Source organism: Hylobates moloch, unplaced genomic scaffold (assembly GCF_009828535.3).
Source record: "Hylobates moloch isolate HMO894 unplaced genomic scaffold, HMol_V3 SCAFFOLD_2, whole genome shotgun sequence".
Classification (NCBI taxonomy): Eukaryota; Metazoa; Chordata; class Mammalia; order Primates; family Hylobatidae; genus Hylobates; species Hylobates moloch.
In genome coordinates this window covers 174,337,764-174,365,207 of record NW_026652277.1, presented here as the reverse complement: position 1 = coordinate 174,365,207, position 27,444 = coordinate 174,337,764, and the positions used below count along the sequence as shown (strand labels likewise).

The window sequence follows — 27,444 nt, the reverse complement described above, 5'->3', positions numbered from 1 at the left end:
TTTGCACTGGTGCCAGCTCCTGACTTGAGACTGTGCCAGGAGCCATCCGAGTGACTCGTCCCATTGCCTGTCTGTGTGAGCCGCTTAGGCTCTCCGAAGCCACTGCTCTTTGCCTGGTCAGCTGTAATAAGCTTGTTCCTGTGGCAGAAGCCGCACTCACCACCAGTGGGAAGCGTCTCTGAGCTCTGAGCTCAGTCCTGCAAGGCGAAGCCATCATGGTTTCATTGCTATCTAGAGAGCAGGGCCATGGGTGGTGCTTGGGACCAGAGAAAAGCACAGAAAATAGCCTTATCCTCAAAATGAAAAGCAATTTAAAGCTTGAATCAGGAAAGGAATGGAAGATGGTGAAGCTTGTTTGGTGTTGAAAGGAGGGGTGCAGACCCAGTGTTCCCTGCGAGCTTAGAGGAGGGAGGTAGAGGGAGGTGTGGGAACCACCCTGGGGCTGGGAAAGCGGCTTTGCCCTGGTCCCACCTCCTCACCTGCTCCTGGAGCTCCCCTATTCGCGTAAGTGCCAGGAGTAGGATAGGAAACCTCTTTTTCTTTAAAATAATCTGGAGAATGAACTGTAGGTTATGATTCCTGCATTCTAAAAAGGAACCAAACCAAAGTCTTTTAAAAATCCTTGCTTTTTCTGACTTTGCTGGTAGCATGACAAGAACAGGTCTTTAAATGTCTTCCTTTTGGGGGCGGCTGTTACCCAAAAGTCCCCGGAAGTGCACACGGGCATTTGGCTCCTGCTCGAAGGATTTTGCAGCCCAACAGCAACCCCCCAGTTCTGAGAGAGAGCTGAGAATGCTGCTGAGAGAATCAGCAGATCACGGTGATCCATGACATCATGAGGCAGTTCAGAGTGACATCGCACCTGTTGCCAGGTCGCGGTTCTCACAGCGTCTTTGCAATGCAGCACGCCAAGCTGCTGGAGAGGCAGTTCTAAAAATGAAATGAGGGGGCACACACAGCGCCCACTGGGCTAAGTATTAAAGACCCAGTGCCTGCGTTAGCTCAAGGTTACAGTGTTGTTTTGGAACTTACTAAATTCCACATTAAAATTGATCTTCAATGACAAGAATGACAGCAGAGAGGGAGAGGAAACTGCACGGCGCCCAAGGGTCAAGATCCCTGTCGCAGACCAGCAAGTTGCCGCACTCATTACCGAAATCATTTTTGCACTTTTGCTGTATTTTGCTGCTCGTCTCAAGGTGCCATTCCCCTCCGCTGGGTCCTGTGCTTGTGAGTCAGGCGGCACCTGCTGCAGGAATTCGCAGTAACTGGCACCACAGAGAAGCTTGGCAGACATTGGTAGGATGGAGTTTTTTCCGTTCTTTTAAAAAACAAAAGTAGGGTTCTCTCTTCAAAACAGATAAGCATGAACATTAGCCATGACCATCAGTCATCTCGTCTTTAAGGCCTAACATACAAGAGAGAAAAGTTTCATGTGTCAAGACCTATGCAAAATTTGACATCATTTAAACCAAATCTTAATTGGCAGCTGCCCCATGCGGACTTGGTCTTCAGTTAAGACTTGAGTGGAATGGGGCTTCCTCTGCTCTTTGAGTTTATACAGTCGTACTTCTTACGGGTTAGGGGTTGAGTGCAGAGGTATAGAAAGTACAGACCCACTCAGGATATTGCAAAGCTGGACCATCCAAACACAAATCCATCATGTACCTTGCTTCCTTTTTCTTCAGGGTCCTCCCATTTTGAAAGAGGGAGCTTGTTGCTGTTTGTGAACTCCTGGGCTCAAGCGATCCTCCCGCCTCAGCCTCCCGAATAGCTGGGCCTACAGGCACGCACCACCATGCCCAACTAATTTTTCTTTTCTTTTCTTTTCTTTTTTTTTTGAGACAGAGTCTCGCTCTCTCACCCAGGCCGGACTGCAGTGGCGGAATCTCGGCTCACTGCAAGCTCCGCCTCCTGGGTTCACACCATTCTCCTGTCTCATCCTCTCAAGTAGCTGAGACTACAGGTGCCTGCCACTGCACCTGGCTGATTTTTTGTATTTTTAGTAGAGACGGAGTTTCACCATGTTAGCCAGGATGGTCTTGATCTCCTGACCTCGTGATCCGCCCACCGTGGCCTCCCAAAGTGCTGGGATTACAGGCGTGAGCCACCGCGCCCTAATTTTTATTTTTATTTTTACTAGACCCGGGGTTTTGCTATGCTGCCCAGGCTGGTTGCAAATTCTTGGCCTCAAGAGATCCTTCTGTCTCAGCCTCCCAATGTGCTGGGATTATAGGTGTGAGCCACTGAACCTGGCCCTTTGTTTTCTGATTATAAGAATGCCTCATTTTGGGAGCTAACATGCCAGCTTCGCCATAATGGAATGGATAGATTCATCTGTCACCCTACCAAAGTCCACCGTGGGCTGGAGCAACCACCCAAGACTTCCATCCTCCACACAGTGACTCAGTGACCAGGCTGCCCAGTTTGTCTTGCACCAGGTGTCCTTAGTTGCCACGGCAGGGAGTGGCAGCTGGAACGTTTTGCACCTGCTCTTCATTGCCTAGGCCAGGAAGGTACACCCCTGCCCTGGTGTGACTGCCCAACTTACCTGCAGGGTGCCGGGAAAATGTGGCGTCCCTGCCACAAACACAACTGTCCCTTGTTCCACACCCCCTCCAACTTTTTTGGGACCGTTTCCTCTCTGCCAGTGTGGCCTCTCGGGCACCAGGACGCTCACGCAGTCTTGTCCCGCTCCTGGACTCCTGGGCTGTGCCTGCCTCCTCCCTGCACTGTCCTGGCTGGTCCTGATCTCCACAGCACCACTAATCAAGTCAACCTAGGGACATTAGGCACACGGACGGGCTGGAGAAATGAAAGGAGTTGCATCAGATGGAAGCTAAAACTGTGCATGGCATGTGACTTTCCCATGATTCAAAGCAGAAGATCTCGAGAGTTCAGCACTAATGTTTTTCTCTCTGCAAAAATCCTGTCCTCAGACCACTGCCTTCACATCTCTACCTGCCTGTCAGGAAGCTCGCCCACTGCACAGAGGGAACACGCTGAGGCAGAGTCCTTCCATGTGCAGTAACTTCCAGGGCTACAGTGGGTCTGCCAGCAAGAGCCATGGGACCCTGAGCCCGGAGAAGGGCTTGTGCCTGTGTCTCCCACCACAGTGCGTGTGAGGGTGATGCCCCAGCTGTCACCCCAGGGCTGCACCACAAGTTTGTTTATCCAGCTTTGGGGACACACACACACACACACACACACACACACTCACACTCCACACATCTCCCAGAGATGAATATTAACTGTCAGTGACGGTATAGTCCATAACCCAGGAGAAGAGGGAAGCCTCTTTCTAATTGCCTGTGACTTCCTGGAACCTAATCGGGTCCAAGAGGCAGCATTTCATCACACAGGATGATGCTGTACCGTCCTGCACCCCGGGTAGGGGTGCTGGGGTGCTTTCCCATGGACATCATCTAGAAGAATCCCCACCTGGGGAGGGGCTGTGATTCAATAATGACAGTGATCGGGATGGATGGCAGGGCAGCAGTGGGGTCAGGAATCACTTCAGGGGCACATGGTGAGAACATGACACTGATACAGGAACTCTGTGAATCCACATGCCTGTGCTGGGACCTTTTGTCTTCCCGGTCCCTCTTTATTTGTGCCTCTAGAATAGACGCTGGTTGGTCTCCCTCCAGTTTGGCTGCCCCAGCAGCCCCTGCTCCTAGAGCCCCTGCACTCGGTAAGTGTCTAGACATTGCCCCTCCAGTCTTCGGGGGGAGCCAAGAGTGCAAAGGTCCCGGCCATGTCCCTCTGCCCATGGCAGGTGAGGCTGCTGCTCCACAGGGATGCTCACGTGGGCCACCTGGAGTTTCCATGGAACTAGAACATCTATAGTGGCCGGTCTTTCTGGCTTTTTGAGGCTTAGTAAAGGTGACGTTTTGGGAAGGAGCCACCCCACCTCGGCCCTCCAGCCATACCACGTGGGCAGCCACGCCAGTGTGCCGTGTGCCTGTGTCATCTCCATCATGCAGGCACATATTTGCATCTATTGGAAAACACTTTTAGGAAAATCAAGTACTATTTTCCTAATTTGCATGGAAGATTTTTTTTTTGTATACAAAGGAACTCCAGTTTTGTTTACTAAGTTTCTTTAAAAAATCACTAATACAAATTTAAACTCAAGCTCTCAATTACATTTTTTTGTTTTTCTCAGTGATACACATCAAAATGTATTTCAGAAAGCATTGCCAAATATCCATAAGTATATTTAAGAGCCAGTTAGAAAGGAACTTTTAAGCTACTCACAGCTAAAATTTGGGTGAAGACAGTTCAAGTAAGAGAAAGTAGCTTTTCTTGAAAATCGGATAGAGCCTGTTTTGTGTGATCGGTAATACCTTTCAGCGTGGTCTCTCAGTAGGGATTTACAGAGGGATACTGAAACCAAAGGATCTCCCTTAAAACTCCTGTTTGATTTTCTAAACAGCTGGTCTTCAAAACAAGGCATGGTATTATTTCTGATATAAAATGCAAAGTTAATGATACCAAAAACAAATGACACTTCTTCATACAGACACATAGTGATGTTCGCCGCAGAGCTATAGGAACTTAGAGCATTGTCCGGCAGCCTTGACATTGGAAAAAATTTTAAATTTTCTACAGTGTACTTGTTTTATTGGAAATGCTGTAAACTTCCTTGTGTATCCCCTTGTCAAATCCAATATGGAAAGCGAGTTTGAAGTCTTATGGGTTTCTGATGTTCCATTTTCTCTTGCTAAGGTGTTCCTGGTGAGGAAGGTGAAGGGGCCCGACGCTGGGCAGCTCTATGCCATGAAGGTCCTTAAGAAAGCCACCCTAAAAGGTAAGGGCTTCAGAAGGGCCGGCTGCTTTGGAGACAGGTAACTGCAATTTCTACTCCGTTATTTGAGGAAATAGTCATTCCATTTAACGTTCACGATTTCTGAAGATGTCTCTAAATGAGCACATTATTCTCTGATTGATAATAAACAGTATAAACACTTCCATGAATATTTAAAATATCCCTGCAGAGTTTCCACAATTGTCAGAGAAGAGCTGTATTGCGTAAATACCATTCTCCCACATATGTTCTGCCGTGGAGCGGCATTTGGAAAGCAGAGCAGCAGGCTGCGAGCAGGCTGTCGGGCTGGATGGGGCCTGACAAACCAGCCTCAATACCGGCAGGCCGACGGCCTCACTCAGTTTTAAATACAACGTGACTCACGGTTGGTTTGGGTTGTTTTCGTTTGTTGACCCAGTGGCTGGGCATTAGAAATACCGATTTCTGCCCAGCTCCTCTGTGCTCCCATCCTGCAAGTGAGGGATGAGCACCTAGTGCAGCGTTAGAGTCAGAATGTGATCCAAAATCTCCGTTCCAGGCTCACAGTCTTTAAGCCCGTCGCTAGCTGGGCACCTACTGTAACTGTTCTGATCACCTCCTGTTCACTCTGTTGGTGAGAGACGGAACTTCCCCTTGCCCTAAACAGCATAAGATGATTGAACACATAGCGCCGGGCACTGGACAGATGAGCTGACACAGCAGCTTATTAGTTACATAAACTGACCCCCTGGGGAGGAGGGCACCCCGTGCCACACAGGGCCTCACGGGGGCAGCACTTAGGTGCCGAGACGGTGAGAGGCAGGCTTCCTAGGAATGGGAGGGCCACGTGGCCCCTGCTTCCTGCAGAAGGTGTGGCTGGCTTGTTGGAATGATTCTGTGGGCTGGCAGGGAACTGAAGCCTTTTAGGGTGGGTGCTGGATGGGGGCAGCTGGTCCAGCTTATGGGGAAACCAGCAGGGCAGGGAGCCTTTCTCTCTGGGCGGGGGGCACACTTGGCAGAGCAGGAAGCTCATGCGGAGGCCTTGGGGCCCCGTGAGGCTCTGAGATGTCAAGGCGGCACTTGAATTTTTAGGTCTTGCAACAGTGTCCCCAGCAACTACAGGCAGGGGAGCAGTACAAATATGTCATTCTCTACCTTCAAGTCACTTGCCGTCTAGCTAAGGAAATGAGATGTCTGTTGGGAAGGACCTGTCACCAACAATAAGGACAAAAAATGCATAGACCAAATATGTACAGACTTTAAACCACTTAGGTATACAAAGGAGGAAAAGAGCTCTTCCAAGTGAGTTAGAAGGTCCATGGGACTTAAGGTGAAAATTCTATAGGGGAGAGAAATCTGGTTGACATTTATCAGCACAACCAATGGTAAGAAAATGCAGAAGTTGACCACTTTGGTTAGACCTGATTAGAATTGTCTGTGTGTTTGGGGGCGGGGAGGGGACTGTTATAAATACAGATCCAGCCCCCACTCCTGACCTATTGAATCATCATCTTGTAGAAACAAGGCCTAGATGTATGACTTTTCAAACAAGATGTCCCAGTAATTCTTATGTACACAAAAGTCTTAGGTGAGACATTCTAGTTTATTGTAGGCACTTGAGTTTTTAGTTCAGTGTTATCAATTGTAACATAATTTAACCCATGCTTTTTAGAGTGAACTTTTTTTTTTAATAGTTTAAGTTCTAGGGTACAAGTGCACAACGTGCAGGTTTGTTACATGTGTATACATGTGCCATGTTGGTATGTTGGGTGTGCTGCACCCATTAACTCATCATTTACATTAGGTATATCTCCTAATGCTGTCCCTCCCCCATCCCTCCACCCCACCACAGGCCCCAGTGTGTGATGTTCCCCATCCTGTGTCCAAGTGTTCTCGTTGTTCAATTCCCACCTATGAGTGAGAACATGTAGTGTTTGGTTTTCTGTCCTTGCAATAGTTTGCTCAGAATGATGGTTTCCATCTTCATCCACGTCCCTAGAAAGGACATGAACTCATCATTTTTTATGGCTGCATAGTATTCCATGGTGTATATGTGCCACATTTTCTTAATCCAGTCTATCATTGATGGACATTTGGGTTGGTTCCAAGTCTTTGCTATTGTGAATAGTGCCACAATAAACATACGTGTGCATGTGTCTTTACAGCAGCATGATTTATAATCCTTTGGGTATATACCCAGTAATAGGATGGCTGGGTCAAATGGTATTTCTAGTTCTAGATCCTTGAGGAATCGCCACACTGTCTTCCACAATGGTTGAACTAATTTAGACTCCCACCAACAGTGTAAAAGTGTTCCTATTTCTCCACATCCTCTCCAGCACCTGTTTCCTGATTTTTTAATGATCACCATGCTGACTGGTGTGAGATGGTATCTCATTGTGATTGTGATTTGCATTTCTCTGATGGCCAGTGATGATGAGCATTTTTTCATGTGTTTGTTGGCTGCATAAATGTCTTCTTTTGAGAAGTGTCTGTTCATATCCTTTGCCCACTTTTTGATGGGGTTGTTTGATTTTTTCTTGTAAATTTGTTTAAGTTCTTTGTAGATTCTGGATATTAGCCCTTTGTCAGATGGGGAGATTGCAAAAATTTTCTCCCATTGTGTAGGTTGCCTGTTCACTCTGATGGTAGTTTCTTTTGCTGTGCAGAAGCTCTTTAGTTTAATGAGATCCCATTTGTCAATTTTGGCTTTTGTTGCCATTGCTTTTGGTGTTTTAGACATGAAGTCCTTGCCCACGCCTATGTCCTGAATGGTATTGCCTAGGTTTTCTTCTAGGGTTTTTATGGTTTTAGGTCTAACATGTAAGTCTTTAATCCATCTTGAATTAATTTTTGTATAAGGTGTAAGGAAGGGATCCAGTTTCAGCTTTCTACATATGGCTAGCCGGTTTTCCCAGCACCATTTATTAAATAGGGAATCCTCTCCCCATTTCTTATTTTTGTCAGGTTTGTCAAAGATCAGATGGTTGTAGATGTGTGGTATTAATTCTGAGGGCTCTGTTCTGTTCCATTGGTCTATGTCTCTTCGGTTACAGTTACCTCCTCAAAATAGGAAGTTAAATTAGACATTTGTTAGTGCAGGATCATCTGAATGCCCACACAGTGAACTGTTCTTGCAGTTTCTCGAAAGGTTGACCAGAGATTACCATGCGACCTCACTGGTCCACTCCTAGGCGGTTCACCAAGAGAAATGAACACAGCTGTCTACACAGAAACTAGCATAGGAACGTTCATGGCAGCACCAGCCAATTCACAGTAGCCAAAAAGGGAAAGAGCTCAAATGTCCACTATCTGGGAAATGGAAAAATAAAGTGTCTATCTATTCAATGGATTGATATTGGGCAATAGAAAGAAAGAAAGTACTGGTGCCCGCTCTAACATGGGTGAAGGCTGGGAAGAGTGTACTCAGTGGGGACAGCCAGGCACCAAGCCGCACGGGTTAAGATTCCACTCATATGACAGTCCAGGAGAGGCAGACCCTAGAGACAGAAAGTAGATGAGTAGTTTCCTAGGCTGGGGGGTGAGACAGGTGGGAACTGAGTGCAGACAGGTCTGGAGCTGCTTTTGGGGTGATTAAAATGCTTTAAAACCTACTGATGGTATACAACTCTGTGAATATCCTAAAAATAATTGAATCATCACTTTAAATGGGCAAATCATATGGAATGTGAATTATATTTCCAAAAAGCTGTTGTTCTTAAAATGAACAGCTGCTAGATAATACGTTCCTTTCCTAAAACCCACTCTTTCATCCTCGAGGCATTGAGATTTGCTGTCAGACACAGATGAGGCATCTTCCTGTGGTTTGAGACAAAGGCAGGTGGATGTGGAAAGCTCTCCAGCCTGTCCTCGGCCACACACTGTCCTACTGTCCGTCAGCCGGTTCCATGTTCACCTCTCCAGGGCACCAGGAGTGACCTGGAAGAGCTTCTTTTCTCCTTCAAGCTTAACGGTTCATTCTTTCCCTTCAAAGTTGGTCTCACCCTCCCCCGCCACTGAAGGAAAGGGAGGCAAAGTGGGAGTGCAGCTGGAATCTGTGCCTGCTCACTCTGCTCTGTGGGAATGCAGTGGAATGGAGGAGCAGGAAGCTGCGCTCTGTTTAAGTCGTCACTAAGCCTGGACTCCATCAGGGCTGACCTTGGCCTCTTAGCTCAAGTGCAGAACTCTCCATCTCGATGACTTCACTCTCCTTGATGCAAGTATCCACGGCTGTTTATAATCCAATCCACGGTGTCCTTGAGAAACGGCTCCTGATCCATGGTTATGTGGAATAGGCTGGACATACAACTCTGTGTACAGAATCATCACAGTATTGTTATATGTAAGAGTGACTTGAGCAGTAGTGAGGTGTGTGTGTGTGTACACACACGAGGTGGACATTGTGCCAGAAGCAAACATGCCAAAGTGAAGGGCTGACCTACAGGATTGGGGCTAGCTGTTGTCTTCTTCCCTATACTCTGTTACTGCAAGTTTTCAACAGAAATAAGATATATCTGATTTTTTTGTAATATAAAGTTATTTTTAAAATATTTTGGAACAATATGCTTGAGTAGCTAAAATTATTTTTATACTATGAAAATGAGCCATGTGGCTGGGTGTGGTAGTCACACCTGTAATCCCAGCACTTTAGGGGGCAGAGGTGGGAAGATTGCCTGAGCCCAGGAGTTCAAGACTTAGGCAACATGTTAAGACCCCATCTCTACAAAAAATTTAAAAAGTCAAAAAATTAACTGGGTATGGTGGCGCACACCTGTAGTCCCAGCTACTTGGGAGGCTGAGGTGGGAGGATTGCTTAAGCCCAAGATCTCAAGGCTTCAGTGAGCCGTGATTGTGCCACTGCACTCCAGCCTGGGTGACAGAGCAAGACCCTGTCAAAAAGAAAAGAAAAGAAAAGCCATATAAACACAGAAGAATAGAAACATTTTTGTTTCCTTGTGCTCCTTAAAAGTCAGCTTTAAAACTAATTGTTTTACATCTTATGCTGTTTCAGCTTTCCATAATGATCCATCACTAAAAAATAGATTTTTTTTCCAAGAATTTCATTGGAATTTATTTTCTGAAGAGAAAAATAGAAAAGCTTTGCAAATAATATTTTGCATACTTCAAAGTAGGGTAGGTCCCTGGATCTAACTGTGATGCAGCAGAGTTATGTGGAGAGGAGGCCTGGCACTAACTAGCACTAACTAGCACTAACTGGTACTAACTAGCACTTAGCCTGGGCAAGGACACCTGCTGGCCCAAAACCTTAGTTTCTTGTTTCTTCCTCATTTGTGAAAGAAGAGAGTTGACTCAAAGGGACCTCCAAGTTTGTCTCAGCTCTAACACCTCTGCGTTCCATTAGCCCAAGTTGTTCAAGCATCTCCTACCTGTTCTCCACCCTCATAATATCCCTGATTTGTGAGATCATTAATTATCCTGAAGAATGTCAAGGAGAGAGAAGGAACGCATGGTAACAGCCGCAGGGATGCTCTCCACGTGCTGACAGCAAAACCCCGAAAGCCCAGGCGGCCGTCCAGGGAAGATGCCAGGCACGTGAATAGTCAAATGTTTTGAAAAAGAAAAATGAAAGGGGCAGGAGACCTGCAGAAGTCATTTTGAAACTCCAGCTCGTTTCTCCAAACCGTGGCTGATTGTCCTGTGCCTGGAAGTGAGGGTTATCAGTGGGAATCCTCCTAGCTCACCTCGGAGGATAATGGCTTCTGACAGCTCCATTTGATCTCCAAACAAGCTTGGAGTGTTGGGCACCCGCCTCTTTCCTTTAGAGAGGGGGCAGGTCATTTCTGAGGGAGGTCATCTGCACAGCTGCTGAGGGGGCCACGCTGCTGGGGTGCCCTCGCAACCTTGCTCCTCTCCCTCTGACCCGGCGGTGCTGCCTATCGCCCCGGTACTTAAGGATGCCTTAAATGTGCTCGACTCCTTTAACTTGACAAAGCTTCCATATTCATGACTCAACGTGGAGTCATTACAGGTAACAGCTCTATATAATGCATTCCACATAAAATGAATTCCAAGGGGTAATATCCCCACTTCGTATTGTAAGGGAACTTGATTTAAAAGAACATATTGCAAAGAAATGTATTCCCAACCGTGAGACCAAGAATGAACCAAGCCTCATCATCAAACAGGGCTGGTCACGCACCTTAAGAGCCGGGCTGTATTGTATGGAGCAGTAGTTCTCATCCTCAGCTGCAAGCTGGAGTGGCCTGGGGGACTTTCACAAAATGCTGATGCCTGGGTCCCCTCTGGGAGACTCTAAGTTGGTTGGTCTGAGCGTGAGAATTCATGAAAGCTGCCTCTGCCAGTGTCTCTAAGGCACTGCCAACATGGAGAATCCCTGATACAGGGTCCAGGAACATTAAGTCCAGACCCTGGACCTGAGTCCAGCTCTAACCCCATGAGCTGTGTCACCCCTTGGGGTGCCTCTCCTGGCCTTAGTGTCCCCCTGCTGAAAGTGGGATAGGATGTATGAATAGATAACTGCCACACATCATTGCCGATGTGAGGCTCTCCCTTGTTAGAGAGTGCAGAGTGCTGCCGGCTCAAGCAAAGGCTCGGGAAGTGTAAGCTGTGTTCACCTTCAGCCCTTTTCTCCATGAAGACTGCTTGGCTTTGGAGCTGTGTTAGGACTTTCCTGGTTGAGGTTTTGTTTCGATCTGCTGAGTAGGGATATGGGGAGGAAGTTAGATGCCACCTGGTTAGAAAGAATGATGTCTGGGTTCAGCTGTAATACCTCCAGTTACAATATGAAAGGCCTGTGATCATGTTCATGACTAAAGGTGGCCGGTGCCTGCATGTGATCTCCATGTGGAATTCCTTCGTCTTGGTAGGCGCTCTGCGCAATGTGGAATGAGCTGCTTACGTGAAATATTTCTTGGTAATGATGATTTTTCTGATAGGACTGCACCTGGGTTTTCATGCCTAACTAGCTTTCAAGCATTTTCCCTGCAAGTCAACTTTCTCAGCCTGGAGGAGATATGCATTCCCTTCCTGGAAGGAAATAAGCTGTGTTCAGTTGTTTGTAAAGGAGAAAATAAAATCATTCGAGCAGAATCTCTCTGTTTAAGCAAGTCAAGTCACTGATGGTTATGCTGGTGTGTGTTTTTGGCGGCTGTGTGGTGGGTCACTCTCATGGCACCCACGGCAGTCAGGAGATGCTGGAATGGGCCTAGGCAGCACAGTCCGAGCTTGGCAACATGTCAAGGCCCCCTCTGTCCTTCCTGTAAGCAGTGGAGCACGTCCTGTAAGATGGGATCACTGCAGAGGCACTGGGAATGCAGAGCTGTATGTAGTGACCCGCATAGACAGGTATCAATGACAGCATCTTGAAATAGAACCTCCTCGGAGTTAGCCCGTCTGGCTCCAAACCCCAGAATGTTATTTTCAGCACCTCTTTATTTGTTTTCCTCTCTTATGCTGAGATGCTTCGTTAGAAGGCACTGAGTCACTCAGAAACTCAGCTCCGATCAATCTGGTAGCTTGAACAGATTGTATTTCCATAATATGCTAATTCATTTATGTCATTTGATTCCCATTTGGATGACTTCAGATTCCCAGGGGGGAAAAACGTAAGGAAAATTCTAAGCACAATTTTGCCCTCTCTTAAGAGGGGAGGACTGTTATTATTGTTATTATATTTTTATAAATCATCATCTTTATTTACGAATGATGAAACTAAGGCACAAGGCAGCAAAGTTACTCAAAAGCATATTGTTTGGAAGTGGTGAAGGTCAGAATCCTGTGCTTATCCCAAGATAACTCCCAGGGTCCCCAGGCCTCCCTGGGCCAGCTCCATCCTCACCAGATGACAGACTCCCTGCATTTCTTCAGCAAGAAGCTACATCCCTGCTCATTGTACTAAAGGTGTTTACTCTTCAAGGGATTCATTTCCCATTTAATTGCATAAGATGACAAACAAAATGAAAATGTCTCCTCCTTAAGCCATCTTTGACTTCTGTCTTTCTCAAGCCCTTTGTAAGGTGCGATCTCAGTCTGTCTCTTGCATTTCAGGTAAACATCACCCTTATCTAACAGGCATCTGATTTATTACAGATACACCCGCCTCTGTATGGTGGAGTCCTCTCTGAGTTTATTACCAGAGTTGCATTTCTTGAATTACAGATATTCAAGAAGGAGGAAATAGATTTTTTTCATTACTTGTCATCTTTAATACCTGTGCAGTGTAAGTACTTAAGAGTAATGGGCTTAAGATTTTTCTGCACAAAGATTCTCTATTAAGGAAGTCAGTTAAGTAACCATATCAGTCTTTTTAAAAATACTTGAGTATAGAAGAATAAAAAGACACCGTTTGGGGAGTCATGCCCATTCTGGTAATCAGTGTGGTTAACTTTTCTTATTATTATTTATGGTTTTCTTCTCTTCCTTTATTTGTGGAGTAATTAACTGTAAAAAGTTTGCCCCCCAAAAGTTTAGCAACACAATGGCTCATGGAAGCCTGTTTTTTACTATGAATTAAACCTTTGAAAGCTAAAAGATATTGTGGGAAGAAGGACTTTTATTCTGCATCTGGGAGACTGCTCGGGATATAATTTCAGGCTCAATAGCCTTTTTGGGGGTAAAGAAAGGAAGTCTCAGGCAATGGCCACCCAGTGGGGGAGACTGAGCTTAGCACAGCCCACACTCTTCAGTGCTGGTAAGTCTCAGGCTAAAGTGTGTCTGTCAGCTCAGTCTTCAAAATCCCTCCAGTTGCGCTGCATCAAACACAAAGCATCATTGAGCCTCTGACTGCCAGGCCTTCAGGTCACCAAGGCCATCTGCATATGCTCAGCCCCCCACAGAGGTGTGTGCAGAAGCCAAGGTCCCGTGGGCTTGTGGCAGCAGAGCTATTGGCACTGCACGGTCAGTGCAGCATTCACTACGTCCCCAACACAGTGGTTTCCTAAGGTGCATTTACACAGCCATTTCTCATCTTCACAGCAGCTGACAGAATTGCATTTAATTTAATTTTATCTTAACCTTAATTTTCCTTTGTATTATCACCTAGATAGAACAGAACAGAACAGTATGCTATAATATGATACGATATGTGTCTTAGTTCGTTCAGGCAGATATCACAGAACATCATAGATTGTGTGGCTTCTAAACAACAGAAATTTTTTTCTCACAGTTCTGCCACAAGTCCAAGATCCAGGCTGTGTCGGATTTCGTGCCTGGGGAGGGCTGCTGCCTGGTTCACAGCCATCTTCTGGCTGTGTCCTCACTTGATGGAAGGCATGAATGAGCTCTCTGGGGTCTCATTTCTAAGGGCACTAATCCCATGCATAAGGGCTCCACCCTTCTGACCTAATCACCTCCCAGAGGCCCCACCTAAAACCGTCACAGTGGGGGTTAGGTTTCAACATATGAATTTAGTGGGGGGAACATACACAGTCTATAGCGTTCCACCCCAGTCCCTAAAATTCATATCTTTCCCACATTCATCCCATCTCCATAGCCTCTGCTTCATTCCCACATCAACTCAAGTCTAAAGCCCAACATCTCATCCAAATCATATGGTTTCCTCTGATCCCCAATGTCAGTATCTCTGTGATCTCTCTGTATTAGTGAGATCCAAGGTACGATTCATCCTGACCGCAATCACCCTCCAGCTGTGAGCCTATGAAACCACACGAGCTCTGTGCCTCAAAAATCCAGTGGTGGGACCAGCATATGACAGACATGTTCTTTCCAAAAGGAGAAATAGGAAAGAAAAGGGGTAACAGGTCCCAAGTAAGTCTAAAACCCAACAGGGAAAATAACATGGAACCTCAGGACTCCAGAATAATCCTCTTTGACTAGATGCTGTGCCCTCCAGACCCACTGGAGCCGGGGTCCTGCCTTTTGGACATACCAAGTTGGTGGTCCTGCCCCAGAGCTTTGCAGGGCAGGGGTCGGCTCTCCATGTCCCTGGCCCCACGGCTTCAGGTGGCCTCTCACAGCTTTGGGTGACCCAATCCAGTGTAGTTGGATGGCCCCATAGTGGTTCTGTGCCTAGACCCCAACCTTTGAAATTTAGGTAGGGGCAGCCACACTCCCAAGGCTCCTGTACTCCCCATGGTGGGGAAAAGAGAACCACACAGTCACTGCCAGCCTTTGCCACCTGCTCCCTCCAGAGGGCAACTGCTGGGGCTCACAGGGCACCAGGGTCTGCCCAAGGCAGAGCTGCACCCGGAACAGCCAGGGACAGCAGTGCTGGAGGGTGGGCAGCCCATAATGTGAGGCAGTGCCCTTGCAGTCCCAGGCACGAGTAGCCCCTACTTTTAAATCATTCTACCCTGGGGCTCTTGTGCCTGGCCTGACATGGGTGGGCAGCCCTGATGCTCTCTGAGTTGGCTGCAGGGTCATGTTTCTGTTGCCTTGGAGAATCGCTGCCGGCTTCTGTGGAGATGGCTGGTCTGTACTGACTTCCTATCAGCATTCAGGATTCCTTAGTTATTCCCTAAGAAGATGTAGGCCTTCTCTACAGCTCTCCTTTTCTTTCTGAGTGCTCACCAGAATCACACTGAAAGGTCTGCTCATGGCAAGATAGGCCTTTTCTAGCTGTATCTGAGAACTCTTCCAGCCTCTACCCATTACCCAGTTCCAAAGCTACTTCTACATTCTCAGGTTTTATTATAGGGGCATCCCACTTCTGGGTACCAAATTCTGTATTATTCAGGATTTTCCAGAGTAACACAACCAACAGGATGGATATACATTTCTTAGGGGGAGATTTATTACAGGAATCAGCTCACATGGGTATGAAGGCTGAGAAGCCCCAGGAGCTTCTGTCTGCAAGCTGGAGAACCAGGAAGGCTGGGGTGTCATTCAGTTCAAATCCAAAGGTCTGAGAACCAGGAGAGCTGGTGGCATAAGCTCCAGTCTGAATTCAAAGTCCCGAGAACCAGGAGAGCTGGTGGTGTAAGTTCCAGTCTGAATTCGAAGTCCTGAGAACTTGGTGTGGGGAGAGCAGAGCAATGGTTTAAGTCTCAGTCCAAGAACCAGGCACTGATGTCCGAGAGCTGGAAAACATGCATGTCCCAGTTCAACAGGGAGCAGATTCCTCTCCCACTGCTTTTTTGTTCTATTCCGGCCCTCAGTGGACTGGATGGTGCCTGCCCATATAGGGGAGGGTGATCTTTACTCAGTCCACCAATTCAAATGCTGATATCTTCCAGAAACGCCCTCACACACACACCCCGAAATCATGGTTCACCAGCTCTCTGGGCATCTCTTAGCCCAGTCAAGTTGACACATAAAACTAACCACCACAATATGCTATATAATGCAATATACATATAATGTCTATTGGTGGAGATCATTTAAAAATCAGAAACACAAATGCAGGCATTGCTGCCTGAAAAGAGGCACCTTGAAGAGGGGTTCCAGAAAGTAGCTCTAGTTGCGTATCATATATCCTATGCCTGCCAGGATAATCTCACAAAGTGCTTCCTGCCATGTTTTCCTGGGAGGGAAACCGGTATGCCCTTCACAGTGGGGTGAACCTGTTGGTGCCTCCACAACCATCTCAGCCCCCCAGGGATTGTCTTGGGGCCATGACAGGTGAAGAGCACATGGCAGTTAGAGCTGGTACCAGTAGGCACAGGTTGCTGAAGACAGCAAAGTAAACAACGGAAACCACATCATCCAAACCCGAAACGTGGCAGATTGGCCACAAATAGAGGGCTGATTTGAAGGACAGTGATATTTTAACTCATCCCCAGTGCCTACCATTTATTAGCAAATCTCAAGATAGCCTAGAACATTTATTCTTTTCACATCTATAGTAGCAATCCCCAGTCAACTCCAGACTAACCTGTTAAGTACCAGAGAATAAACATCACAGAGAGGCTATAGCCTGGCCCAAGTGGCCTGGCTCCAGAGTCTCCAGTAGTCTAGAACTACCCAACAGGAAATTGTTGCTGACATTTCTGAAGAAACCTCTTCACTTGGTTTTCTTTGTTATACATCTAGATCTTAGAAATGAAAACTCCTTGGACTCCCTGGCTGTCAAAGAGGTGGCTTGAACGTACTTAGCATCAGAAAATGAAACATTTGCTTTCACTGTCTGTTTCTTAGTGGAAGAATCACTCCATGGCTGTCAGTTGGCAGATCCATGGTTCCAACTCTCTCATTCCATCCCTGGATATGGGCCATGAATGACCGACACCACCTAGGGTGGGCAATGGTGAGGTCAGTGGATTGCAGCTCTGCCCAGCAAAGCTAGAATTTTCACAGACCTGAACATCTTCCCTAGTCCCTCTCGAAGAGCCATTTCCAGTCCTAGCATTTCATATGCTGAGGGCATTGCTCGGTGCGATGACTGTCCTTGTCCCTTGACATCTTGTTTAGTTTGTCCTTGCGTTCATATATGGAAACTAGGCATGGTCGGTTACACAGTGTTGTCAGCAGTAATACAGCCCTGCCCTGGAATGAGCACATCCTTTTCCTGTTTTCTGCCACCCTAAACCCAACGTATACTTGTGTTAGGCCACATTGTGCCCAGGGAGTCAACTGTACAGAACATTCTTATAAAAACGTCTTCCCTGCACTGATGGGTTTAATCTGGAATATGTTGCGTTCACTGTCAGGGCTGGATTCTCCGTTTATTTATTATTATAAGCATAATGATAGTATTTGGATATTGTATTTATTTTGGCTTTTGACCTTTTTTCTGCTTAAGATAACCATATTTTTTTGTTTGCCTTTTAATTTTATATCTTTTTGAATGGCCAATTTGTAAATATTTTGTAACTCTCTATCTTTCCTGTGTTATTTCTTCCATGGTTTATATTTAAAAAACAAAAAAGATTCCCCATCCAGGCACCAGTTAAGTGTTCACCTTTTTTATAATTTTTTTTTTTTTTAGGCAGTGTTTTACTCCTGTCACCCAGCCTCAACTTCTCAGGCTCAAGAGATTCTCCCACCTCAGCCTCCCAAGTAACTAGGGCTGCAGGTGCATGTGACCATTCCTGGCTATTTTTTTGTATTTTTAGTAGAGACAGGGTTTTACCATGTTGCTCAGGTGCCAAGACCAGCTCAGTCGTGGAGACCCTAACCCAGCAGCACTAGAGGAATTAAAGACACACACACAGAAATATAGCGTGTGGAGTGGGAAATCAGGGGTCTCACAGCCTTCAGAGCTAAGAGCCTCGAACAGAGATTTACCTACATATTTACTGACAGCAAGCCAGTCATAAGATTTACTAAAAGTATTCCTTATGGGAAATAAAGGGATGGGCCCAAATAAAAGGATGGCACTGGCTAGTTATCTGCAGCAGGAACAGGTCCTTAAGGCACAGATTGCTCATGCTGTTGTTTGTGGTTTAAGAACACCTTAAGTGGTTTTCCGCCCTGGATGGGTCATGGTGTCAAGGCCATCACGAGCATGTCACAGTGCTGCAGGGATTTTGTTTATGGCCAGTTTTGGGGCCAGTTTATGTCCAGATTTGGGGGCCTGTTCCCAACATTCAGGCTTGTCTCCAACTCTTGGGCTCAAGCAATCCACCCACCTCAGCCTCCCAAAATATTGGGATTACAGGTATGAGCCACTGTGCCTGGCCAGCTTTGTGTTTTTTTGTTTTTAAGTGATTCTTTAATAGATCTGGGATTTATTTTAGTGTAAGATATAGGGAGGAGACCTATTTTTTTTTTTTACTGTAACTAGATAGTCCCTTCAAAATTTGAATATAAGACATCTATTTTTCTCTAATTTTTCACCAGACTTACCAAATTTTCCTTACCAATGCCATAAAGTGAGACATGTGGCTAAACAATGTTCTTCATTCCAAATGGATGTGAATTCAATAACATCAGTCCTATTTAGACGATTTTTAGATGCTCTTACCCGGAGTCAAAGACCAAGCTTTGCAAGGAGATGGCAAGATGGAATAGGAACCCCCCTTTTCTGTGCCATGCTGCTTCAGCAGGTCTCAGCTTTAGAGCATGCAGGGCCTGGCAGATGGAACAGGGACTTCACCCAGAAGAGGAGGCACATTGGGGTGACGGACGGCCTGTCCTCCCGCGGGCCCTGCCGTGCCTGGATCTGCTCTGCTGAGATAAAGGGCACAGTATAGGAAGCCTGGCCACATGCATCTCATGAGGATTTCCCCATGTGGAAGCATTCTGAGTCTAGGGTGTGGCAGAGCCCATGGGTCCTCAGTGGCAGCCCCGTTTGCTGTGTGATGTGTGACAGAGAAATTCTCCTTATTGACTTTAACTTTATTTGATGCCAGCAGGCAGCTCAGAGAGAGAGAGGCTTGTTGTTTAATCATCCTAGAAGGGGCAGCCTCCCCACCCCTCCCACTGTGTGTGGTCACTCCCCACCTCCCCACCCCCGGCTTCCTGCAGAGCCCGCCTGCGTTCGTTCGTGAGCCCTGTGTCTTCTGCCCAGGCCTTTGCTTTTACTTTGAAGAAATCTTTCTGACTCTACTGTGTCCTTTCTTCCTTTGGGGTCTTTGTGCTGAGTGAATAGATTCCAGGTTTGCTTTCATCATTAACTCCCTGAAACTCTTTGGTGCTCACACTGGCTGTAGCTATTGGAGGCTGTAACAGGGGAGAGGTGGGCAATGGAGATGTGAACCCCCAAAATCTCAGACAGGTCTCAGTTAATTTAAACAGTTTATGTCAAGGTTGAGGACATGCACCTGTGACAGCCTCAAGAGGTCCTGACAGCATGTGCCCAAGGTGGTCAGGGGACTGTGTGGTTTTGTACATTCTAGGGAGACATAAGACATCAATCAACACACGTGTGATGAACATTGGTTCAGTCTGGAAAGGTTGGACAACTCGAAGCAAAGGTGGGAAGACTTTCCAGTCTTCAGCGGGGAGGGGGCTTCCGGGTCATAGGTAGATGAGAGACAAATGGTCGCATTCTTCTGAGTTTCTGACTAGCCTCTCCAAAGGAGGCAATCAGATCTGCGTTTATCTCAGTGAGCAGAGGGGTGACTTTGAATAGAATGGGAGGCAGGCTTGCCCTAAGCAGCTCCCAGCTTGACTTTTCCCTTTAGCTTATTGATGTGGGGGCCCCAGGATTTATTTTCCTTTCACAGAGACATTCTTTGTAACATCTTCCCTGTGAATCATTTTGCTTTTCCTCCCTACATTCATTCTCCTCTGCTGCAGAGCCAGGGTAGTAGATACAAGAGCTCCATCCAGCAATCTCCAGCATGTGTCGAGAGCATCCTAATGACGTCACACCGATGCTGATATGAGGTTTTGCCCTTCAGAGTGTCCTCTCCGGTGCATAACTACAGTCGTGTGTAATAAAACAAGCTCTCTTATTTTTATCTACATCAAGAACTATTTTTTCAAGAATGAATGGATAAAATGTTTTAATAAAAAAGTATATCAGAGCTTCTAAAAGTCACACCAAGGGGTTACACAGATGCTGACTTCACTCACCCAACACATCACAGACCCAGCTGCGGGCCCCTCCCCGGGGATGAGCGATGTCCTCATCACGTCGTCCCTGATGAATCGGCCATGAGTCACGCAGCTCCACCAGCGGCCTCCTGCAGTCCCCACCTGGTGGACTGTCTTGAGCATCTGCTGCCACCAAACACTTCTTTCACATTTCCTGATTTCTCTGTCTGTCTCCTCCAGGTCTTCCCACTGCAGACCACATCATGGTGCATCCTCTGTCCCTCCTTCCCCAGAACAACAGTACCCTCACCGAGGTCCTCACCATGGTCCTACTGTCATCCTACACATCCTCCGGTGGTCCTCGGGCACGCTTGGCTGCTGCTGTGGGGTGGGCGTTCGCATCTGTATTTCCAGCAAAGCTCCAAACCAAGTCTTTTCCTGAGACCCTCGTGTCCCCAGCACTCGACATGCCGAGAATGCAGGTGGCCTCTTCTCTCCCTGCCCACCACCTAACTTCTCTCCTGTCTAATTTCTCCACCAGTCGCCCAGGCAGAGGGCTAGGACGATGCAGGTCCCTTCTTTTTATTCTCAGCAGCTGAGAGGTCCTGAGGTCTCAGTTCTCCCTCCTCCAGGCCAGATCTGTCCTTCCACAGGGCTGGATAGCAGTATCCTTTTGCCCCATTCTAGCCACGTTGTCCATTCCGGCCATGTTGCTATTGCGTCCTCCACATGACCTCTTAAATCTAGAGGCCCTAGACATGTGCTGTGGGAAAGTCCTCTCCATGGTCTCTTGGCTCCTCAGGCTCCCATGTCCCTGCTCGCAGGCCTCATCAGTGTGGCACTGCAGCTCTGTGCACCAGCCTACCCGCATCCCTGAGGGTACCCCAGCTGCCACCCTACAGGGCCATCCCTTGGCCTGTATCCTCCTGCCCAAGCACCTGGAGGCTCCTGGGTAGGCTTAGCCCCTCCTCTGTGAAAACCTACCAGGCCGTTTCCAGTTCCCCCAGCATGCACAGCTCCCCCAGCACACAAGGGGTGGGACTGGTCACCCTCTGGTGGCCCCTTGCTGCCATCGCCACAGGGCGTCTCCCCACTGAGCTCTCACTTCCTGGAGGGTAAAGCCTGCCTCGTCACATTCCAAACACCCAGCACAAAGAAGACTGAGAAGTAGTGATGGGAAAGGAGTGGGCCCAGGAGAAGAGGTGGGGGAGGAAGGAATTTGAGGCCAAGCGGCAAGAATTGTGACCTCACCATTCAGCTGTCTGATTTGCAAAAGGGCTAGGAAGACCGAGCCTACCTTTGCTCCCACATCTCCCCAAAATCTGCGATCCTATGGCCTATTTTCCAGTTCACCCACATAGAGAAGAAAAACTACCCTGACCAGCACACAGAATCCAGATCACTAAGACATGAACTCACAAATGATAAACAGGAGCGGGTGCAAGACTAAATTCTGCAGGAGAGCCTTCTGAAAAGGTTTGTACACAGTGACTACAATCAGAGAGGAAGAAAAGAATCTCTAAACTCCGGGGTCATTACTCTAGAGAGAAAATCGTAGCCAGGGGTACGAAATTGTATTCTTTGAAAGTGTTCTGCGCCATCCTGGCTTCTGAACACAGTGCTCCACTTGAACGACTGGGGCAGTGGTTTCCATTCGTGGCCCCTCTCACTAAATCTCCTTCAGCCCAGGTTGCTTGCTTCCCCCTTTTCCTCCCCAGCAGTTTGTCTTCTGTGCCGCAGTCCATGCCGCCCCTGTGTGCAGTGAGGACAGTGCTCGCATGCTGGCTGGGACGTACACCAGGCCTTCACCCAGTGGAGGGGGGCAGGCAAGGGTCTGCTTCCTCCAGGCTACCAGGAGCTATCTAACTTTGAGCAATGCTTTTTACTGCAGTGCGCATGTTTCCTCTTCTGTAAGAACATGGGGTTGAATTGCATGCTCCCCAAGGTCTTTTAGGCAATAAAATCAGAAGAAGGACCTCCTGTGTCCCCTTGGGCGTAAGTGATAAGCAGTCACTCCCACACCCTCCACCTTGCTGTTTTGGTCTCAAGGGATTAGGAACTGCGAGGACCACTGGGGAGGGACGTGCTGAGGTTTAGGGGAGACACCAGTATCCCCCAGCTCTGCCCACAGCACTGCCTGCTGGGTGCCTAGTCTATGCCTGTCTAGACTGTAAGGCAAGCTTGTCCAACCCACAGCCTGTGGGCTACATGGGGCCCAGGATAGCTTTTAATGCAGCCCAACCCAAATTCGTAAACTTTCTTAAAAGATTATGAGATTTTTTTGTGATGTTTTAAAGCTCGTCAGCTATCGCTAGTGTTAGTGTATTTTATGTGTGGCTCAAGACAGTTCTTCCGGTGTGGCCCAGGGACGTCAAAAGATTGGACCCCCCTGCTCTAAGGAATGTCACAGGACCACTGTGATGACAAGGGTCTAGGGTTAGAAGAGGGATGGGCAGAGCAGTGGAACAGCAAGGAGAGATCAGAAAAAAAGAGAAAAAAAACGGGGATCTGAGCATATAATAAAGGTGTCACTGCAATGACACCTGAAGCGGCACAGTGTGGGCGGTCCCCATGTTGTTGTGGCACACGCATCACTGCACAGGTTTCTCAGGCAGCCCCAGGAGGTGGGAGCCATCTCATTCGGTTTGTATATGAGGAAACCAAAGCCAAGAGTAGGGCACAGTGACACTGACAGTGAGCTGGGGTGCAGGACCACACACCCCGGTCACCACCTGGGCCCCAGGAGACACTATTACAGACCAAATGGGAAAGCAAAACTGTCCCAACACCAAAGACAAAGGTGGACTTCAGACAGCCTGAATCTTAGGTGTGAGTATTAAAACCAGGAGTTGAGACAGTGAAACTCAGGGACCCAGGAATGAGGGAGGACTTTCTCTTTTTAACTGGTAAGACATATATAACATAATATTGATCACTTTAACCATTTGTAAGTGAACAGTTCAGTGATGTCAATACATTCACAATGTTGTCCTCACCAATATTATACCCAAAACCTTCTTATCATCCCAAATGGAAACAGTGACTTCCCGTTCTCCCTCTTCCAGCTCCTGGTCACCACGATTCTGCTTTCTGTCTCTCTGATTCTGGCTATTCTGGGCAACCCTTATAAGTGGGATCGTACAATAGTTGTCCTCTTGTGTTTGGCTTATTTCACTTAGCGTAATGTCCTGAGGTTTCATTCATATCGTGTGTTAGAGTTTTACTCTTTTTTAGAGCTGAGTAATAGCCCATCGTGCGTGTGTGTGTGTTTGTGTACGTGTGTGTGTATTTACTACAGCGTCACAGTTTGTTCATCCATCTGTTGATGGACACTTGGGTTGCTTCCTCCTTTTCTGTTGTAAATAATGCTGCCATGAACATGGGTGGATGAACCTGTTCAAATCCATACTTTCGGTTTTTTTCGATGTGTATCCTATGAGCAGAGTTGCCGGGTCGCACAGTAATTCTTCTTCTTTGTGAGGAACTACCAAGCTATTTTCCTCAGTGACTGCACCATTTTACACTGTCATCAGCAATGCACGATGGTTCCAAGTTCTCCATATCCTCCCAGTTTGTTATTTTCTATTTTCTTATTATTATTGCAGCAGTCTTGGTGAAGAATTTCTTAAATAAAACTTTAGCAGTATGTATCACAAGTCCTAAATATGGATAAATTTAAATACCTGGCCCATGATACGATACTTATCATATTTGTCCCAGTAGAAATGTTTGAAGAAATTTTCTCCTGTCGCTCATGGGGCTGTGCGAGGTCCCGGATACTGCCCTGGGTGTAGCAGCTTGCCCAGGGGAATACTAAAGCTGTTCTTACTCAAGTGGTGCTCTTTGTTTGTTTGTTCATTTGTTTTTGCATCAAAACTAATTACATCTGTATTCCCAGATGGCCACACTTGAGATAGTGTGAGCACTAAGAAGAATATGTAACTGCTGTAACACTCTCAATTCAACAGAAAGTACATGGTCCATGGTTATCTTCATGGAGAGGGAGAGAAGGAATCTTCTTCTTGATTTCTAGTTCCATCAGAAAAGTGAACATGGCTGTTCTGTAGCCCTGAATGATTCAGGCATGGATCACATGTGTATGCTAACACCACCGGACGAAGGACTGTTAGGGAACCCACAGGTCACTCCATGCCAGATATCAGCCCACAGGTGCTTGTTACAAAGGGACATGAAGACCTTTTCCATGGAGAGATGGTGACCTGCCACCTCAGCCACACATCACGTTTAGCATCACACAGAGAGGGTGAGCCCAGCCGGCACCCCCGATCTGAGGCAGGCTACAGTACAGGCACCACCTGGTGACCAAAAACATTTAGCCCCAATCTTATCACGCCTCCAGTTTTCAAGAAATACAAGAGTTATAGAACGCAATTGAGCAACCATCAGACGAACCCAGAATGTGGAACATTCTATAGACAAAAACTGACCTGGACTTCCCAAAAAGTCCATGAAAAAATACAGGGGGAGGGAATTAGGTATGGGACCATTGTCTTCTAGGAGCAAAACAAAGACATTTAACAACCAATATAATCAAACTGGATCCTAGGTCGGGAAACGATATGGAGGGGAGGACTGAATATAGATTGGATGTTCAATGTTTCAGGGAGTGATTGTTGGTTTTCCTATGTAGGACAGTAGGTGTTAGAGTTATGCTAAGAGACTGTCCTTATTCTTAGGAGACACCTGCACATGCACCTCAGAGAAACATGCTGTGCTGCCTACAACTTATTTTTAATTTTTTGGAGAGCTAGAGATGCATATATATATATTTATACATCATATACATTTATGATGCTTCTAGCATTTACTTTTATATATCTATATATATTTGAGAGAGAGAAAGCAAATGTATTAAAACGTAAGCAGTTGTTAAATCTAGGATTATTGTATAACTTTTTCAAGTTTTGTATATGTTTGAAATTTTTGTAATGAAAAGTTGGTGGGAATTATATCTAATATTTCATGTTCAGTGTTCCTCAGAACTCTTATTTCCTGCCTCATGAAAGCCTTTATCTTTCTACTTTGCAGTTCGGGACCGAGTGAGATCGAAGATGGAGAGAGACATCTTGGCAGAAGTGAATCACCCCTTCATTGTGAAGCTTCATTATGGTAAGTGGAGTCAAAATGACACTTTAGAGGGGACCCAGGGCAACCTTCTCCAGATCAAAGAAAATGGAAAAAGAAATAACAGATCAGAAAGAAGAAAATCTTTCCTATACCATAGAGTCCTGCCCTGCCTAGGGATGAAGGCACCTTCTATCCTGATCGCTTAATCTCTTCTGTATTTATTTTCTTTGAAAGAGCAAGAAGCCCTGTTTTCATCTCAAAGATCTAATTTTAGATGGGGTACCCATTATTAAATTATTACCATACCATTGATAATTTAGAAGATCTCAACCTAGATTGGGGTGAATCTATGACTTATTTTTGTGTTGTTTTAGAATAAAATACTCTGTGACCCAATAATTTCTTTAAACCATAAATGGTAACACCTTCTTCATTTCAAATGAGTATCATTTTTAAAGATAGTAGCTCGTTGAACCCTCAAAACTTCCATTCAAGGTAACTTATTATTTTCATGTTTTGAGACTCAAATAATTAACCAAAGGCCACATAGCTGCTTTGCCACACAACTTCCCTTCATTTGCTGTCTGCGTTTTTATCCCAACAGAGAAGCAGTAAGTGAAATCTTCAAATTTAAAAAAGATGTGATGAGATGGTGGCTGCAGATTCATGGCTTATTACATTAAACTTTCCCACCTAAAAATCCAGATGAGCAAAGTACAGAAGGGAATAGCAATAAAACTAGTAGTTTGTTCTTGGTTGCAAAGGGCAAGGTGGTATGTCGGGGAGGTGTTAGTGAGATCTGCGTGAATCTGAGGACAGGATGAAGGAGGCCTGCAGAAGCTGGGCGTACCCTGCCGTTCCTTCTTGGCCGTGGGCAGCGCAGTTGCAAACCTCTACCTCCCGGCAGAGAAGGCCGCAGAGGCTGGCTTTCCAAAAACTACCCCCTCCGCTGCTGCCAAGTGGCTGGTGTCAAGTCCCATCCCCCATGTCATTTACATTACTTGCTAGGGTGCTTTTCTGAAGAAATTGAGAACTGGGTGTCCTACAAAGATACTTAAACAGACCTCCATATCACCTCGGTGGTGACCCAGCACCTCCACCTGCCTGCCAAGCCCAGGATGGAACATTTAATGCACACTCGGTTTACACAGTCCTGGCAGAGGGTTTTCTAGCTAGAGGCTATGTTTCTAAAACCCCCACATTTATGATGCTTCTAGCATTTACTTTTAGAAAATAAAACGTTTTCTAGTATGCAGGGATATTGGGATCCCTTCCAGCCACACTTCCTTTGTAGATAAAATAGACGCCACGCAGTGCCTCACCAATGCCACTGCAGCAACCATCGTCACAGCAGTGATGGTGACGGGCTTCTCTAGATCCTCCCATGCTTATGTGCCTGCTCAACGGAGGCAGGCCCTTGCTGAGTGTGGGCAGGAGCTGTGTAGCCTGCCTGTGGCCTGAAACAGAAAGTCTGCAGTTGCAGCTCACAGTGACCAGACCTAGGACGTGAGCCCCATTGTTGATGTACAAATAACTGGGCTGACCCATCACCAGAACTGCCTCAAGAGAGGAAGGCAAGCGGGGGCTTCCCTAGTACCAGAGTGGAGTTCTGTAGGAAGAAGGCACTTCCGTAGGACGGAAAGGACACGTCCTCCAAACCCACCAGAGCCATCTTCAGGCTGCTCACTAATGCATTACGACAAAAGCCAGCAACGACACCAGCTCCAATATGCACAGCTTTCTCCCCGTGTATCTTTCAGTTCCTTTGCGATTAAAAAAGGGAAGGAGGCGAGAAAAAAGAAAGATGAAAGAAATCTCAAGGCCCCCTAACAACAGTGAGAGAGGGGCAGCGCTCACAGTGTCAGACCCCCTCTGCCGGGTGCTGCCCCTCTGAGCTGGTCACCAGCCGGGGTCCTGCCGTTTCTCAAGTGGCTCAGTCTCCCGGAGTAAGCAGCACCGTGAGCAGGGAGAAGCCAGAGAGCGATGTCGCCACAGGACATTCGACAAGCTGTCAAAATGTGGTCTCTGTCCCCCACAGCCTTTCAGACGGAAGGAAAGCTCTACCTGATCCTGGACTTCCTGCGGGGAGGGGACCTCTTCACCCGGCTCTCCAAAGAGGTGAGCAGCCACCACATCACACAGCAGGGCGGGCAGGAGCTTCTGTCTGGGACTCGAGGGAAGGAGGAGTGGAGAGCACTGAGAGGACG

The 27,444-nt window shown here is 46.9% G+C and overlaps 1 protein-coding gene across 4 annotated transcripts in view; it reads left to right on the top strand.

Moving 5' to 3' along the window:
• The window catches only part of RPS6KA2 (ribosomal protein S6 kinase A2), a 456,813-nt gene that overhangs the window by 336,394 nt on the left and 92,975 nt on the right, over positions 1 to 27,444 (top strand). For all 4 annotated transcript variants that reach the window (XM_032162339.2, XM_032162347.2, XM_032162329.2 and 1 more), the window contains 3 exons: positions 4,732 to 4,813; positions 25,199 to 25,279; positions 27,276 to 27,355. In XM_032162339.2, the coding sequence (XP_032018230.1) occupies positions 4,732 to 4,813; positions 25,199 to 25,279; positions 27,276 to 27,355 (243 nt within the window). The remainder of the gene's footprint in view (positions 1 to 4,731; positions 4,814 to 25,198; positions 25,280 to 27,275; positions 27,356 to 27,444) is intronic.